Source organism: Lissotriton vulgaris, chromosome 11 (assembly GCF_964263255.1).
Source record: "Lissotriton vulgaris chromosome 11, aLisVul1.2, whole genome shotgun sequence".
NCBI classification, from domain to species: domain Eukaryota; kingdom Metazoa; phylum Chordata; class Amphibia; order Caudata; family Salamandridae; genus Lissotriton; species Lissotriton vulgaris.
This window is the reverse complement of record NC_141699.1, coordinates 177,444,168-177,457,561: the sequence shown is the minus strand read 5'-3', so window position 1 is coordinate 177,457,561 and position 13,394 is coordinate 177,444,168. Positions and strand designations below refer to the sequence as shown.

General features: G+C 44.0%; 1 protein-coding gene and 1 non-coding gene across 2 annotated transcripts in view; one reads left to right on the top strand and one right to left on the bottom strand.

The window, feature by feature from the left end:
• HECTD4 (HECT domain E3 ubiquitin protein ligase 4) overlaps positions 1–13,394 on the top strand; it is a 2,691,195-nt gene that overhangs the window by 223,881 nt on the left and 2,453,920 nt on the right. Inside the window, exon 3 of the mRNA XM_086943079.1 lies at positions 12,363–12,452. Within this exon, the coding sequence (XP_086799205.1) occupies positions 12,363–12,452 (90 nt within the window). The remainder of the gene's footprint in view (positions 1–12,362; positions 12,453–13,394) is intronic.
• Positions 12,923–13,024, bottom strand: LOC147679489 (U6 spliceosomal RNA). Its single transcript, XR_015302206.1, has one exon. It is a non-coding gene; the product is annotated as a U6 spliceosomal RNA (small nuclear RNA).

Below are 13,394 nucleotides of genomic sequence, written 5' to 3'. Positions count from 1 at the left end.
GGGAGCCCCCAAGACTTTTGTAAAATCTTCAAGGCTCAGGGGACGTCCGAGTTCCAAGGTGTCCCAGGGCCATGTTAGTGGACCAGGCCCAAATCCGAAGAGCCGTCCGCCATTTTAAGAGTCCTGTGGCAGCCGCCTATCGCTGCACCGCAAGAGTGGGCGCAACTCAACTACATGGTGAGCGAGACGCTGTAGCCGCAAGAGCGGGCGATAAACAGCTGAATGGCGGATGAGGCACAGTGTAGCAAAAGCGGGCGGAATGGCAACTGAAACGGTAAAGGGGCGCCCCAGTACAGCTGACGAGCCTCCACCTGGGGAGACCCGTTCACGCCGCCCCCCCCTCCCCCCCCAGGGCGCCCCACGCCGTTTTTCGGAGCAGCATTGTAGGATGCCAAAACCAGTGCGACAACTTACTGGACATCACCTGGGTGCCATCCACATCTCAGCGCGTTCTGCTGCCTTGGGACTATTCGCACAACAGACTGCTACTGACGAGGCCTCCCCGCGCACCCCCCGGGACGCCCCACGCCGTTTTTCGGAGCTGCATTGTAGGATACCAAAAACCAGTGCGGCACCCAGGTAACATCACCTGGGTGCCCTCCAGAACTCAGCACGTTGTGCTGCCTTGGGACTATTCGCACAAAACACAGCTACTGACCATTGTTGCTTCTTTTTTCAAATTTTTTTTTTAATGTATTTACTGTTTTTGTTGCGTTCTATATATTTAAAAGTTATTAAAGTGTTATAATCCTACTTTGTTGGAGTACTATATATTTATAATGTGACACATAAAAACACAAAAAAAACTGTGATGTACAAAGAGGCATCCCTGGAATCTTCCGCTTCAGGCTCGGTCCCACACACCCTCACAGTGAGAATCCCCTCCCCAAGCACAATACAGGATGGTTATCAGATAGTAGGAACGCGTGTGGTGTGACAGATCTACTGTAACTCCTTTGAAGAGGGGTGATTCTCTACAGCTGGGGCCATAAACTACATCTGCAGGGCTAGGTGATAGCCTGGGACCGGCCTGAACAATCGGACACAGAGGAAGAAGAGTGTCAGAGGGTGTGGTAGTGAATAGGGTGAAAGGGTGGTGTCGGGCGGGCACAGGGTGTGATTCTCAGGGAAGAGCAGCGCACATGGGAGGAGGTTTCTGGCCCATGCATGAGAGAGAGAGAGCGGGGGTGACCAGTGCGTGGGGGAGATGCTTGCGAGGGTGAGGAGCCATGCTGAGGATCGGCGGCGTGCAGAGAGTGGGTCTGGTCAAGGCATCTAAAATGGCTGCCGTGCTCAACAAAAGTGTGGCATTGCAAAAAAGACAAGATGGCGCAGACAATGTTTATCAATAAGGATTAATTTATAACAATTATTTAAAACAAAATATTTACTCGCAGTGACAAAATGGCGGTCAACACTTCCTGATTTCCATCGAATCGAACGTTAACCGACGTCACGCAACAAAAAAAAAAACCGCTCACGCACAGCCGCTGGAAGACATGTATCAACATATATGAGCCTCCTCAGCCACCCTCAGAAAACAAAAGGGGTCAGGATACGTCTCCCGTACCCCCTTATACCTAGCAATTTAATGAAATCGAAACACAAAATGGCGAATTCACGTTTCGCTACCAGTTTGCGAACCGAGAAGCGCTTCTACCGCGAAAAATCTAATTTTTATTATTTGCCCCACGGGACCCTTTAATAACCCCAACATCATTCCTAGGGGGTCAAGAGAGGTCTACCTAGCCCCCTTTCATTAAATTCCCCCTTCGTTTTTCTCCTCCTCTTGTCTCTCGATCCTACCGACAGACAAGATGGCGGCCGCACCGGACTGTTTAGAATGTTGACAGACACCGGAGAGCCAATCAGCTTCGCTACGCAAAGCTCCGTTAGCCGAAAAGTACGTGATCTGGAGCGCTATCTGGGACGCTGTCACAGATATACCTGTTTTTTAAACGTTAATTTCTCAAAATCCACTGGAGCACATATATTGAGACCCAGCAAAGGCACATCGGGCTAACAGTCCCTATAATTTTGCCAAGTTTCGTGCAAATCCATTCAGCCGTTAATTTGCGAACCGAGAAGCGCTTCTACCGTGAAAAATCAAATTTTTTTAATTTTCCCCACGGGACCCTTTAATAACCCCAACATCATTCCTAGGGGGTCAAGAGGGGTCTACCTTGCCCCCTTTCATTAAATTCCCCCTTCGTTTTTCACCTCTTCTTGTCTCTCGATCCCACCGAGAGACAAGATGGCGGCCGCTCCGGACTGTTTAGAATGTTGACAGACACCGGGAGCCAATCAGCATCGCTTCGCAAAGCTCCGTGACGCGAAAAGTACGCGATCTGGAGCACTATCTGGGACGCTGTCACAGATATATACATTTTTTAAAACGTTAATTTCTCAAAATCCACTGGAGCATATATATTGAGACCCAGCAAAGGCACATCGGGCTAACAGTCCCTACAATTTTGCCAAGTTTCGTGTAAATCCATTCAGTCGTTCGAGCTAAAAGTGAGGCCAAACGCCCTATGAAAATTAACATGGGAAACACGTGTTTTGGGACCCCCCTTTTTTCTCGGCCCCCCCTTGACGAACCCCCCCCCAATTTTCAGGGGCTGCTCAGAAACAAAATGTGCCATTTTCCTGAAAATTTCAGCCAATTCCGTCCACAAACGCCAAAGTTATTAGACATAGAATTTTCGAAAGATCCATAGAGAAATAATCCTAACTATATATACCTACTGGCTATCGCCAGTAGGTAATATATATATATATATATATATATATATATATATATATATATATATATATATATATATATATATACACACACACACACATTACCTACTGGCGGTCGCCAGTAGGTAGTTATAGTTAGGATTATTTTCAATGCAAAATCTCAACATTCTATTGTGAATAACTTTGGCGCCTGTTGAGGAATCTGTCTGAAAATTTCCTCAAATGTGCCTCGCGGCGCTCCAGTCCTTCCCTGAAAGTTTGGGGGGGATTCGTGAAGCGGGGGCCGAGATAAAAGGGGGGTCCCAAAACGTGTTTTCCCCATGTTAATTTCCGTAGGGCGGTCGACCTCACATTTAGCCCGAACGGCTGAATGGATTTCCACCAAACTTGGCAAAATTGCAGGGACTGGTAGCCCGATGTGCCTTTGCTATGTCTCAAGATATGTGCTCCAGTGGATTTTGAGTAATTTAGGTTCAAAAAAATATATATATCTATGGCCGCGCCCCGGTTCGCGCACCGGGGTGCTAACCAGCGCGCTACGCAAGTTTGCTCGCGGAAAGCTGATTGGCTCTCGGGTGTCTTTCAACATTACAAACAGTCCGGAGCGGCCGCCATCTTGTGTCTCTGTAGGATCGAGACACAAGAGGTGGCAAAAACAAAGGGGGAAATAACCATAAGGGGGCAGAGTAGACCCCCCCTGACCCCCTAGGTTTGATGTGGGGGCTATAAAAGGGCCCCGCGTGGCAATTTTTTTAAAAAAAATTTATTTGCGCGGGGGGAGCGCCCGGTACGCGCATCGGGGAGCGGACCGGGGAGCGTTCCATGAGGAAAAAAGAATGACAGTTTTAAAAAAATGTAGCTTTTTTTTATAAATTGGAGGTAGTTCTAAAAAGAACTTTTTTTTTTCTTTTTGTTGTTTTACATTTTTTTTATTTTTTTTGAACATTTTGTACTTTTTTTGGCTTTTATGAACTATTTTATATTTTTTTTGTTATTTTTATGGGGAGAAACAAAAAACAGGGAATTCAAAATGGCTCAACTGGAGCAAAGAAAAAAAGGAAAAAATTAGGGTTTTTTGGGGCAATTGTGGTTGTCCCCAGCAAGGAGGATGAGCTTAATGCTCTGTTCACCATAGGAGATGGTCTTACCACAAAAAAAACATGTAATTCTAAATTCCCCAAACCGTGGTTGTATGCAAGGGATAGTCTCCCTTGTCTCTGGTCCTGATGGAGTGGGTTGCTTTCTTTTGGAGGTGGTGGTTGAAGATTGGGGAGGGTTACTGGCCAGTTCTCTCATCTCTGCAGCAGAATAGTTGTTCGGATGCTTGCGCTGCATGTGTCTAATCATGGTATTATTACCAAAAGAATATTTTTTGTTCGGGTTCCCCCTTGAAAGTTCCATGCCACAGATTAGGCAAGTCACCTTGGCCGCATTGACTTTCTTCTTGCCCTCTGGGATAGAAAAAAACTCCCATACAATGTGTGGTCTTGGCTTGTATGGGGTATTGTCTTCTTGCAGCCACCTTCTCCCCTCCTCCTCCTCTTCTTCCTCCTCCTCCTCTTCTTGGCCACCAATGTAATGTTGTGGTGGTCCTCTTGGTGGTGGTGGTGGTGGTGGTGGTGGTGCAGATGCTCCAGCTGCTGCTGCTACTGTAGCCATTTTAAAGTACAAAATATTTCACAAAGATGTTGAAACAGGTCTTCCTCAGTCAAAGGACAAAGTCAGAATAAGGAAAAAAGGTGGGGTCTTTCATCATTTGGAAAAAAAACTGTCCTGAACCAATGAAAAGTGTTATTTTCAGGTCACATGACCTGGGCTTTTATCATTTGGAAACCAAAACTGTTCTGTACCAATAAAAAGTGTTATTTTCAGGTCACATGACCCGACGCGCTCACGCGGCGCGCCCCCGGGCGCGCCCCGGGTCTCGTCACGTAACGCGTTGGATGTTTACGTTGCGCGATCGTTTTCGCTCGAGTGTTTCCGGGTGCGCCTACGCCGTGCGTATCACGCGGACGTGGCTACGCGATACGTCACGATGATGTTGTCGTTCGCGCAATAGCGCTAACCAGAGCACGCCGAAAAACTGCGCTTTCCGGTGCGCACACCGGGGCGCGCACCGGGAGCGCTCCAGGGCAAAAAAAAATAGTGTTATATAAATATACAATATAGGATTCATTATAAAAAATATTACATTTCAGAGGTTTGAGGCCCTATATATAGTTAGGAATTAGCATTTAAAAAACCTATGAAATTCACTGGAAAAACCATAGGTTTCACACCAGTTATAGTTAGGAATTAGCATTTAAAAAACCTATTAAATTCACTGAAAAAACCATAGGTTTCACACCAGTTATAGTTAGCTGGGAATTTTACTGACATAAAACCATTGAAATCCCCACGTTATAGTTAGTTGGACTCACTATAACTTGCGTGCCTGCAATGCACTGCTGATGACGTCACATATTACATCACTCAAGACATGGTCAGTGACATCACTCATGACATCACTGATGACACCATCCAGTGAATGTGTGTCTTTCTGTAAAATAAATGTTTTACAAATGTATTTGTAAAGGTCGATGGAAGAATACATTTTTAAATAAGTGTCTAAATGGATGTTTAAAAAAAAAAAAACTTGATTGGTTAACTGGCTTATTAAGTATATCTTAGTGAATACATATATTAGCGAGTCATTTTTAAATCTTAAATATATGTATCAGTGTTTTACTTTGTGTATAAGTGGCTGCATGGGTTGGTGACTGACTCACTGTTTGTATGTGTTTTGAAGACAGCATATGTGCAGGACTGTATGGGTGGATGAGTGTGTATATGTGTGTGTTAGTGAGTGAATGCTTGCCTCACTAGTGTCTTTATGAGTAACTACATATGTTTTAATCTAGTATAAGTGAGTATTGATGTATATAAGTAAGTGTATGTGAGAGTGAGAGATTGAAAGAGTTCCTGTTTAAATAAGTATGTGTTTCTATAAGTGATTGTTTAAGAGAGTAAGTATGTGTAAGTTTCCTTAGAAGCAATGTGGTAGTGTGTGTATAGTTGTATATGCAAATAAATGGATGTTCAATAGTTTATTTGCATGTGTGAGTATGTGTGTGAGTAACTTTTGGATGACTGTCGGTGTGTAACAGGATGTATATGTGTATCACTACATATGATGAGTGAGTATATGTTATGTTATGTTATGTTATGTTATTTATATTTTTATAGCGCACAGCTGCCCCAGCAAAGGGGCGTCCTGGCGCTTTGACAGGCACTATAACATAACACACAGTAAAAGAAAAAGGACGGCTACTCAGAGGCAGGAAACAGGAAAGTTTTAATCGCCCGCCTAAAGGTGAACAAGTCATTGAGAGCTCGGATGTGCACCGGGAGCGAGTTCCACAGCCCTGCTGCAAGCACCCGGAAAGAACGGCCACCCATTCTACTCAATTTAAAACGGGGACAGACTGCCAAATGAAGAGCCTCTGATCTCAATGATCTCAGAGGGATGTAAGGAGTGAGTAAATTAGCAAGTGCCGGCGGCGAGGAAAGTTTCAGAATTTTAAAGGCCAGACACAGCGCTTTAAACTTGATCCGCTGTCTGACCGGAAGCCATTGTAGGGCCGAGATGGTACCTGACACAGAACAGTGTCTGGGGAGGCCCACAATGGCCCGTGCCGCGGCATTTTGCACCCTTTGGAGCCTAGAGGCTTCCTCCTGGTTCACCCCTAACATCAGCGAACTTCCGTAGTCCAGCCGGGATAAGATCGATGCCTGGACCACGAGCTGCCTGGTGGGGGGATCAAAGTACTTTAAAACCTGCCTTATGCCCCGCAGGATGCCATAGCACGTGGCGGCCACCTTCTTAGTGTGGTCCGTGAAAGTGAGCGCGGGGTCCAGCCAAATGCCTAGATTTTTCACTCCAGAGGCTGGGATCGGAGTAACGCCCAGCTCTGGTGGCCACCACTGGTTTCCCCATAGCTCAGCGTGTTTCCCTAACACCAACACCTCAGTTTTGGTGGCATTCAACTGAAGGCAGTTGGTGCGAAGCCAGCTTGCTACTGCCACAAGACCCGCACGGAATCTGGGAGCCTCCACCTCAGGGTCTCCACTAAGTGTCACCGCCAGCTGCGTGTCGTCAGCATATGAGGTCATCTTCAAACCCCACTGTTTGACGACTGCAGCTAGCAGTTTCACATAGAGGTTGAACATTGTGGGGCTCAACGAGGAGCCCTGTGGGACTCCCAGCTCCAGGGGATGGATGGTAGATTGGCCTGGTGGTATTGCCACTTTGAAGGTTCGATCTGACAATTTATTTATTTATTTATTTATTTATTTATTTATTTAATTTGTATAGCGCGTTATAACCACCGGGGCCTCTAAGCGCTGATTGTCCAAATTACCTAGTAGGGCTCAGCATATTACTTGATCTTGGAAGTACACCTAGTGACAAAAAGGATCGAAACCACTGGAGAGCGATGTCTGTGACTCCAGCTTCCTCTAAGCGTTGGATAAGTATGTGATGGGACACAGTATCGAATGCAGCGCTCAGATCTAATAGCAGGAGCGCTGCTGTACGTCCGGAGTCAAGTACCTGGCGAAGATGTTCAATGATGTAAAGTAATGCCGTCTCGGTACTGTGTCCTGGCCGGAAGCCATTCTGACTGGGATCCAGTATCTGATTGCGAGCCAGATGCTCAGACAGAACTGAGTTGACATGGGCTTCCGTTACTTTGGCTATCCAAGGCAATAGGGATATAGGGCGGTAATTTTCTGGCAGCAGGGGGTCAGAGTTGGCCTTTTTTAAGATTGGAGTTACTACTGCCTGTTTACAAGCAGTGGGCACCGTTCCATTGGACAGTGACATATTGATAAGATTCAATATGGGAGCTCGGCACAGTGGGGAAAGTGTGCTGATAAGAGCTGGCTTCAGCGGGTCCAGAGGAGAGCCTGATTTGACACTGAGGCTTAGTTTGTCAAAGGTCTTAGTGGACAAATCTGGTAGAATAGCCAAGGTCTCATACCCCAAAGAGTCGGGGTGGATTACCTCTGGATTCGGCCGGCATGGATCAAATCCTCGGTACATTTTTTGCACTTTCTCCAGGAAGAAAGTGGCTAGATTCTCACAATGGGAGTCTGTGCAAATCACCTCCGAGGTAGCTCTTTTTTTCATAAGGTCTTTCAGGACCTTAAAGATCAGTTTAGATGGATTGCTACTGGCCGAAAATTCCTGAGCATAGAATGCGGCCCGTGTTCTGCAGATGGCCCTGTGATAGAGCTTCAGATCGGCAAAGTACCGGATTTTCAGAGCAGGATCGTATGATCTTCTCCATTCCCTCTCTGTTTTCCGGCATGATTTTTTCAGCTCGGCAAGGGACTCGTTATACCATGGGCTGGATGTCTTCGCCCGGCCTTTCGACCAGCGCATGGGTATAAGAGAGTGAAGAGCATCAGTAATCCAAGTGCAGAACAGTTGGTAGCCTTGGTCCACATTCACAAAAGCGCTCAAAGGTTTCTGTTCCAGTAAACTGTAAAATTCTTCAAGTTTGAGCTTGTGCCAAAGCCTTTTTAAAGTATATGTATGAGTGACTATATAGAACTGTTGCTGAGTGAGTGGATGTGTATATAGACGGTGGAATTACTGAATTGGTTGTTGTAACTGGTATGGGTATCTCCATTTTTTGGAAAATTTTAATTTCTATTTTTCAATATGTGTTTCATGGGTTACATTACAGTGAAAGGAGGTCTGTCACTCTGTCACAAGGATGGTGTCATCAGTGATGTCATGAGTGATGTCACTGACCATGTCATGAGTGATGTAATATGTGACGTCATCAGCAGTGCATTGCAGGCGCGCAAGTTATAGTGAGTCCAACTAACTATAACGTGGGAATTTCAATGGTTTTATGTCAGTAAAATTTCCAGCTACTATAACTGGTGTGAAACCTATGGTTTTTTCAGTGAATTTAATAGGTTTTTTAAATGCTAATTCCTAACTATAACTGGTGTTAAACCTATGTTTTTTTCAGTGAATATATATATATATATAAAAAATAAATATCTGGCCCTGGTGTCTAGTGGTTTCAAAGGGCCACTCCCCGTAACAAAAAAGCATCCCTGGTGTCTAACGAGTGCATTCCTGCTGTACGGTCGTGGTCCCACATTTCTACCAAAAAGTAGATTTTGCGGAAGAGACTTTTACCAAATGTACTTTTATTATGGATTGTCCCATTATATGTGGTATTAAATACACCCCTCTCCGAGAATATTATCCTTTTAACGTACAACAGAGAGTATTTTATTTCTTATGATCCATGGTCACACCATCACCCGCCCCACAATCCACTTAAATCCTTGGGTCTTGCTTTTTCATACTAGGTAGTATGGTTACAGACATGCTGATTGAAGGTGGAATCTGTAGTGTGAAATTAAACACCCAAAAAGCTGGTCGAAATTTGTTGAAAAAAATGTTAGAATCAGCTTGATCTAAACCGGATAATAAAAGCCCTGGCAAAGCCAATAGGGCTCACCTTTATAATTAGAGGGCTGGGCTGTTGGCTTTGCCAATGCTAGTCTGTAAAATATTTCTTAAAAATAAAAAATAAAACCTTTTAAGGTACTGGAATAAATGCGAAACAATAAGGAAGTTTTCAGAGTATAAAAGGTAACGATTACCAAGGTCTACTTTACTTTACCCAGGATTCTCCCTTTTGGTCCTCTGTTGTAGTTCAATGGCATATTGATAGGCCTCCAGGAAAAGTGTCTTGCTAAGTATACCTTCTGCCTCAGACATCAGCTGAATGAGTGCAGCAGATGGCCTTTCCCCAAGTGCTATTAAAGGTTTTGTGTGCCAAAGCGTGTCCTTTCATGCAATATGAGACAGCATAAAAACAACTCTTCACGTCTACCTCTTCAGATAAACTCCAGCAAAGGGAGTGAAGCCATCAAAGCAACAAGCGAGCGTCAATAAAGCCAACCAATGACAAACAATAGGTGGGCTGTAAGCCTACTCAAAGTTCGCTGTCTGGTAGGCTTGAATTAATAATGCAGTACATGGGAATGTGTGAAAACCTACAGAGAGAGAGATCTATGGTTCCTGTAATGAACTGCAGTGTGCAAAAACGAACATATTGCAGTTGATCAGCTGCCTCATTGTAGGTGGCTGGACCCGTTACAACGTGACTGTCATACATGGGCTAGAGTACCCTCTGCTGTACATTATAAGTATATTGTAAGCCAGAGCAGAGTTCCGTGACCATAAGGAGGTACGAGGTTGAAAGTAATGGATAACTGTGTGAGGAAAGTATTTTACTCATCATCATTCATGGTCACACCAACACTCTTACCACAAACTGTCTTTCCTGACTTTTCATATCCAAGAGTTATTATATTTGAGGTATGAAGAATTAAAGTAGAATCAGTAATGCAAAATAAACCCACTACAAAGCAATTATTTGTTGCAAAACGATAATAAAACCAGTTTAATTTAAGTCCGATTAAAAAAATGCTGTGGCTCAGCATGTGTACAAACATGCAGACAATATCGTTTTTTTAATGATCTCCCTGGGAAAAATAAACCTGGTGCTATATATACTGTGTTTTTGTTGTTCACACTTCATTTTAGAAAGAACAATCAGAAGAACCGAAATCCATTTTTTTTTTTTTTGCTAAGGAAGTATGGGGTTTTATACAACGATTGCAGGGTCCCTTGTATTATAAATATGTTTGAAATGGACAAGGTTCTGTTTTGTATAGTTTCTCCGCCTTACAGAACTTTCCCTGCATGGTAACTGTGTAAATCCTTACTTTACTCTTTGATCTATTCCTGTTGCCTCTAATGTATGTGGCTATGAGCATTCTCAACTTCTAGGACACATTTCATTCTAAAATAAATAAAATAGTGCCATGAAGAACTGCTGCTCGCATTCTGGTTATTTGTGTTATTACACCAGATGGTGTAATGTTGTAAATATGGGAATTTTGTGCAACAAGCACGTGGCAAACCGCAGGGGCCATTTGAGAATTTCAAGATGGTCATCAGCATGTTCCATGGAAGGAGGCGCAGCGATGATCTAGCCTCTCTGAAGGCACACAGCATAGCGCCACGGGAAGACGAGGATATGAAGAGTCAGGAAGGCCAAGGGAGGTGTTGGAAGAAGGAGAACAAGAGGACGCGAGAGTGAGAACCGAATGAGGACGCCCAGACATGGAGGGAGCCGATAGGGAGGACAGAGAGTGGAAAAGAGGAGACTGAGAGTCACAGGAAGGGGAGGACCTATCTTAAGAACGCCGAAGAAGGTCCTGGCAACAGGGCCCGAGTAGAGCGCAGCAGCAACAATGGTATTGGCGAGCAGAAGACCCTGGGAGATACTGCTTAAACACCTAATGACTCATAGAGATGCAGAGGGACGCCTCTGGTACCGCAGCCCTGGAGGATGAACGCGGCTAAAGGCAAGTGCCTGTTTTACAATTCATGCAGTTGTGCTGGTCGTAGCACTGGGAGTGGGAGAGAGGGCACCTCAATATGGGGGCAGGGGAAACGAGGGAAGGGAGCGGAGCACAGAGGACGAGGAAAGGACCTCAGAGGATATAAATCACAATAAAGGTGGTGGGGAGCATTATAAAGGAGAAAAAAAGGAAACACCCTGCTGGTACTGTGGTTTGTCCTGAGGACTTCTACCCTGCTGATGAAGGACCTGGGGAGGGAGGACGGATGAGAGAAGATCACTAGGACAAGAGATGCGACAGGGAAGACCGAGCCAGGAAATTGGTTGGGAGGCACAGTAAGGAAAAACATGTAAAAAGGAAAAACCCTAGAGAATCAGTGAAAACCCCTGAAACATACTCTGATGGTTGTTTGATTTACTCCACAAGGTTACAAAGTGTAATACAAAATTGCACAACATGACATAAATGTGTGGGAAATTTTGCCCGGGTTTACTTATGACACTAATTCACAGTGCCATAAGTGACTTGTTTGGATTTCCAAAGCACAACTAATACCTTTTTGAAGTGTCCTGGCGCCGAAAGATTAAGCATTAAGAAGACCAGAAATAAAAAGGCATTCCTTTTCTGAACACCTAAAAAGCCAAGTTTTCAAGGCATTTCTGAAATTTACTAAGGCTCTTAAATCTGGCTTTTTACCTTTAGTAGCATTTGTTAGTGAAAGGATCTATTATAGTCTATCCTAAAATACTATTATTGGAGCAATTTCTCATGTTAAGATAGTGTATTTTTTCACTTGCCGTGTTCCTACTAATCTCAGTAATCTACGCATCCTTTCTACTTAAAGACATTGTTATCCTAATCCCTCATTTATTTTCATATATTGGGTATATAGCTAACTTTGAATGCAGTGCTATGTAAGTTGAATAATAAGTATTGCACATCCTAGGCAAGGAAGTTAAATTGTGTTTGTAGCTACTTTGTACTGTTTATTAACCATTATCACAATATAAACTGACAAAATGTATCGCCAGTGACTATTCTGGTTAACTATTGCAGAATGAAAACCTAAATCATAAAAAGAGAACGTGTGTACAAGTGAAATTGTGCAGATCAAAAAGGGTTTAGTTTGTCTACTGTTTTAATGCTCTTACTATTTTATTTCTCTGTTTTAGGGGTTCCCTGAAAACATTTGTTCACACGGTACACCTGTTACAGAAACAGAATGATCTGGGATCCCTGCCTGTGGCTGATGTGTTATACCGGTAGGTAAATTTTAATAGTGTTCTGTTTCATTTATCTTTTTGGAACTATCCTTACTGGTATACTAACTATACATCAACATTTGAAATCAAATGAATAGTTGTTGGGTCCCAATAGTTTCTTGTCTTCAGATGATACTTAGTTGTGAAAACACACAATTTGAAAAGATGACCCAAGGTACCTGATGAAGCTACAGGCATAATTGGAATTTGTGACCAGAGACCATGGGAGTCCAAAAATGTACATTGAAACAAAAATGTATTAGGCATTTTATATATCTGATGTAGCTCCAAGGAACAGTTAGCACTGTCTTTGGAGGGCATTTATATTGCAGCAGGGGTATCTTGAGCATGGGGTCCTGTTCTTAGAACAATAGGGTGTATGAGACCAGATTCATTGCGTCATTATTATGCAGCTCACTGTCCAGCCAGATTTGACATATTTACAGTATTTTATTTTTTTTCTTTTTCTTTAAAATATGGAATGCTACACGAATTTGCGTGTCATCCTTGCGCAGGGGCCATGCTAATCTTCTCTGTTTTGTTCCAATTTTGTAAATTGATACTTGTATAGCGCACTACGCAAGGGTCTCAAGGCGCTTGTACGAATACCGCTGTGGAACCCATCCTGGCTTTCCCTGTGAGGTGTCCACTCCTGGGCATCCCCAAGGTGGAGGCCAGGCATCCTTAGCGTTGTGGGGGATGTTGTGGAGATTAAGCAAGCTATTGCCCAGAGTTGCAGAGTGGGACTCCATGATTGGAATAGGCACCGAGGCGAGAATTATCAGGTCTGTGGAATTTTTGAGCCCAAGACCCGCCGAGGCGGGGAATTGAACCCTGGTCCAGGGCTAGACCTCTGCATCAGGGTCTGCCGCTCTAACCATTGAGCCACACTTCTCAATTTAGTATATGTGCTGCCGAAGCGAGCACCATATTTACAGTATT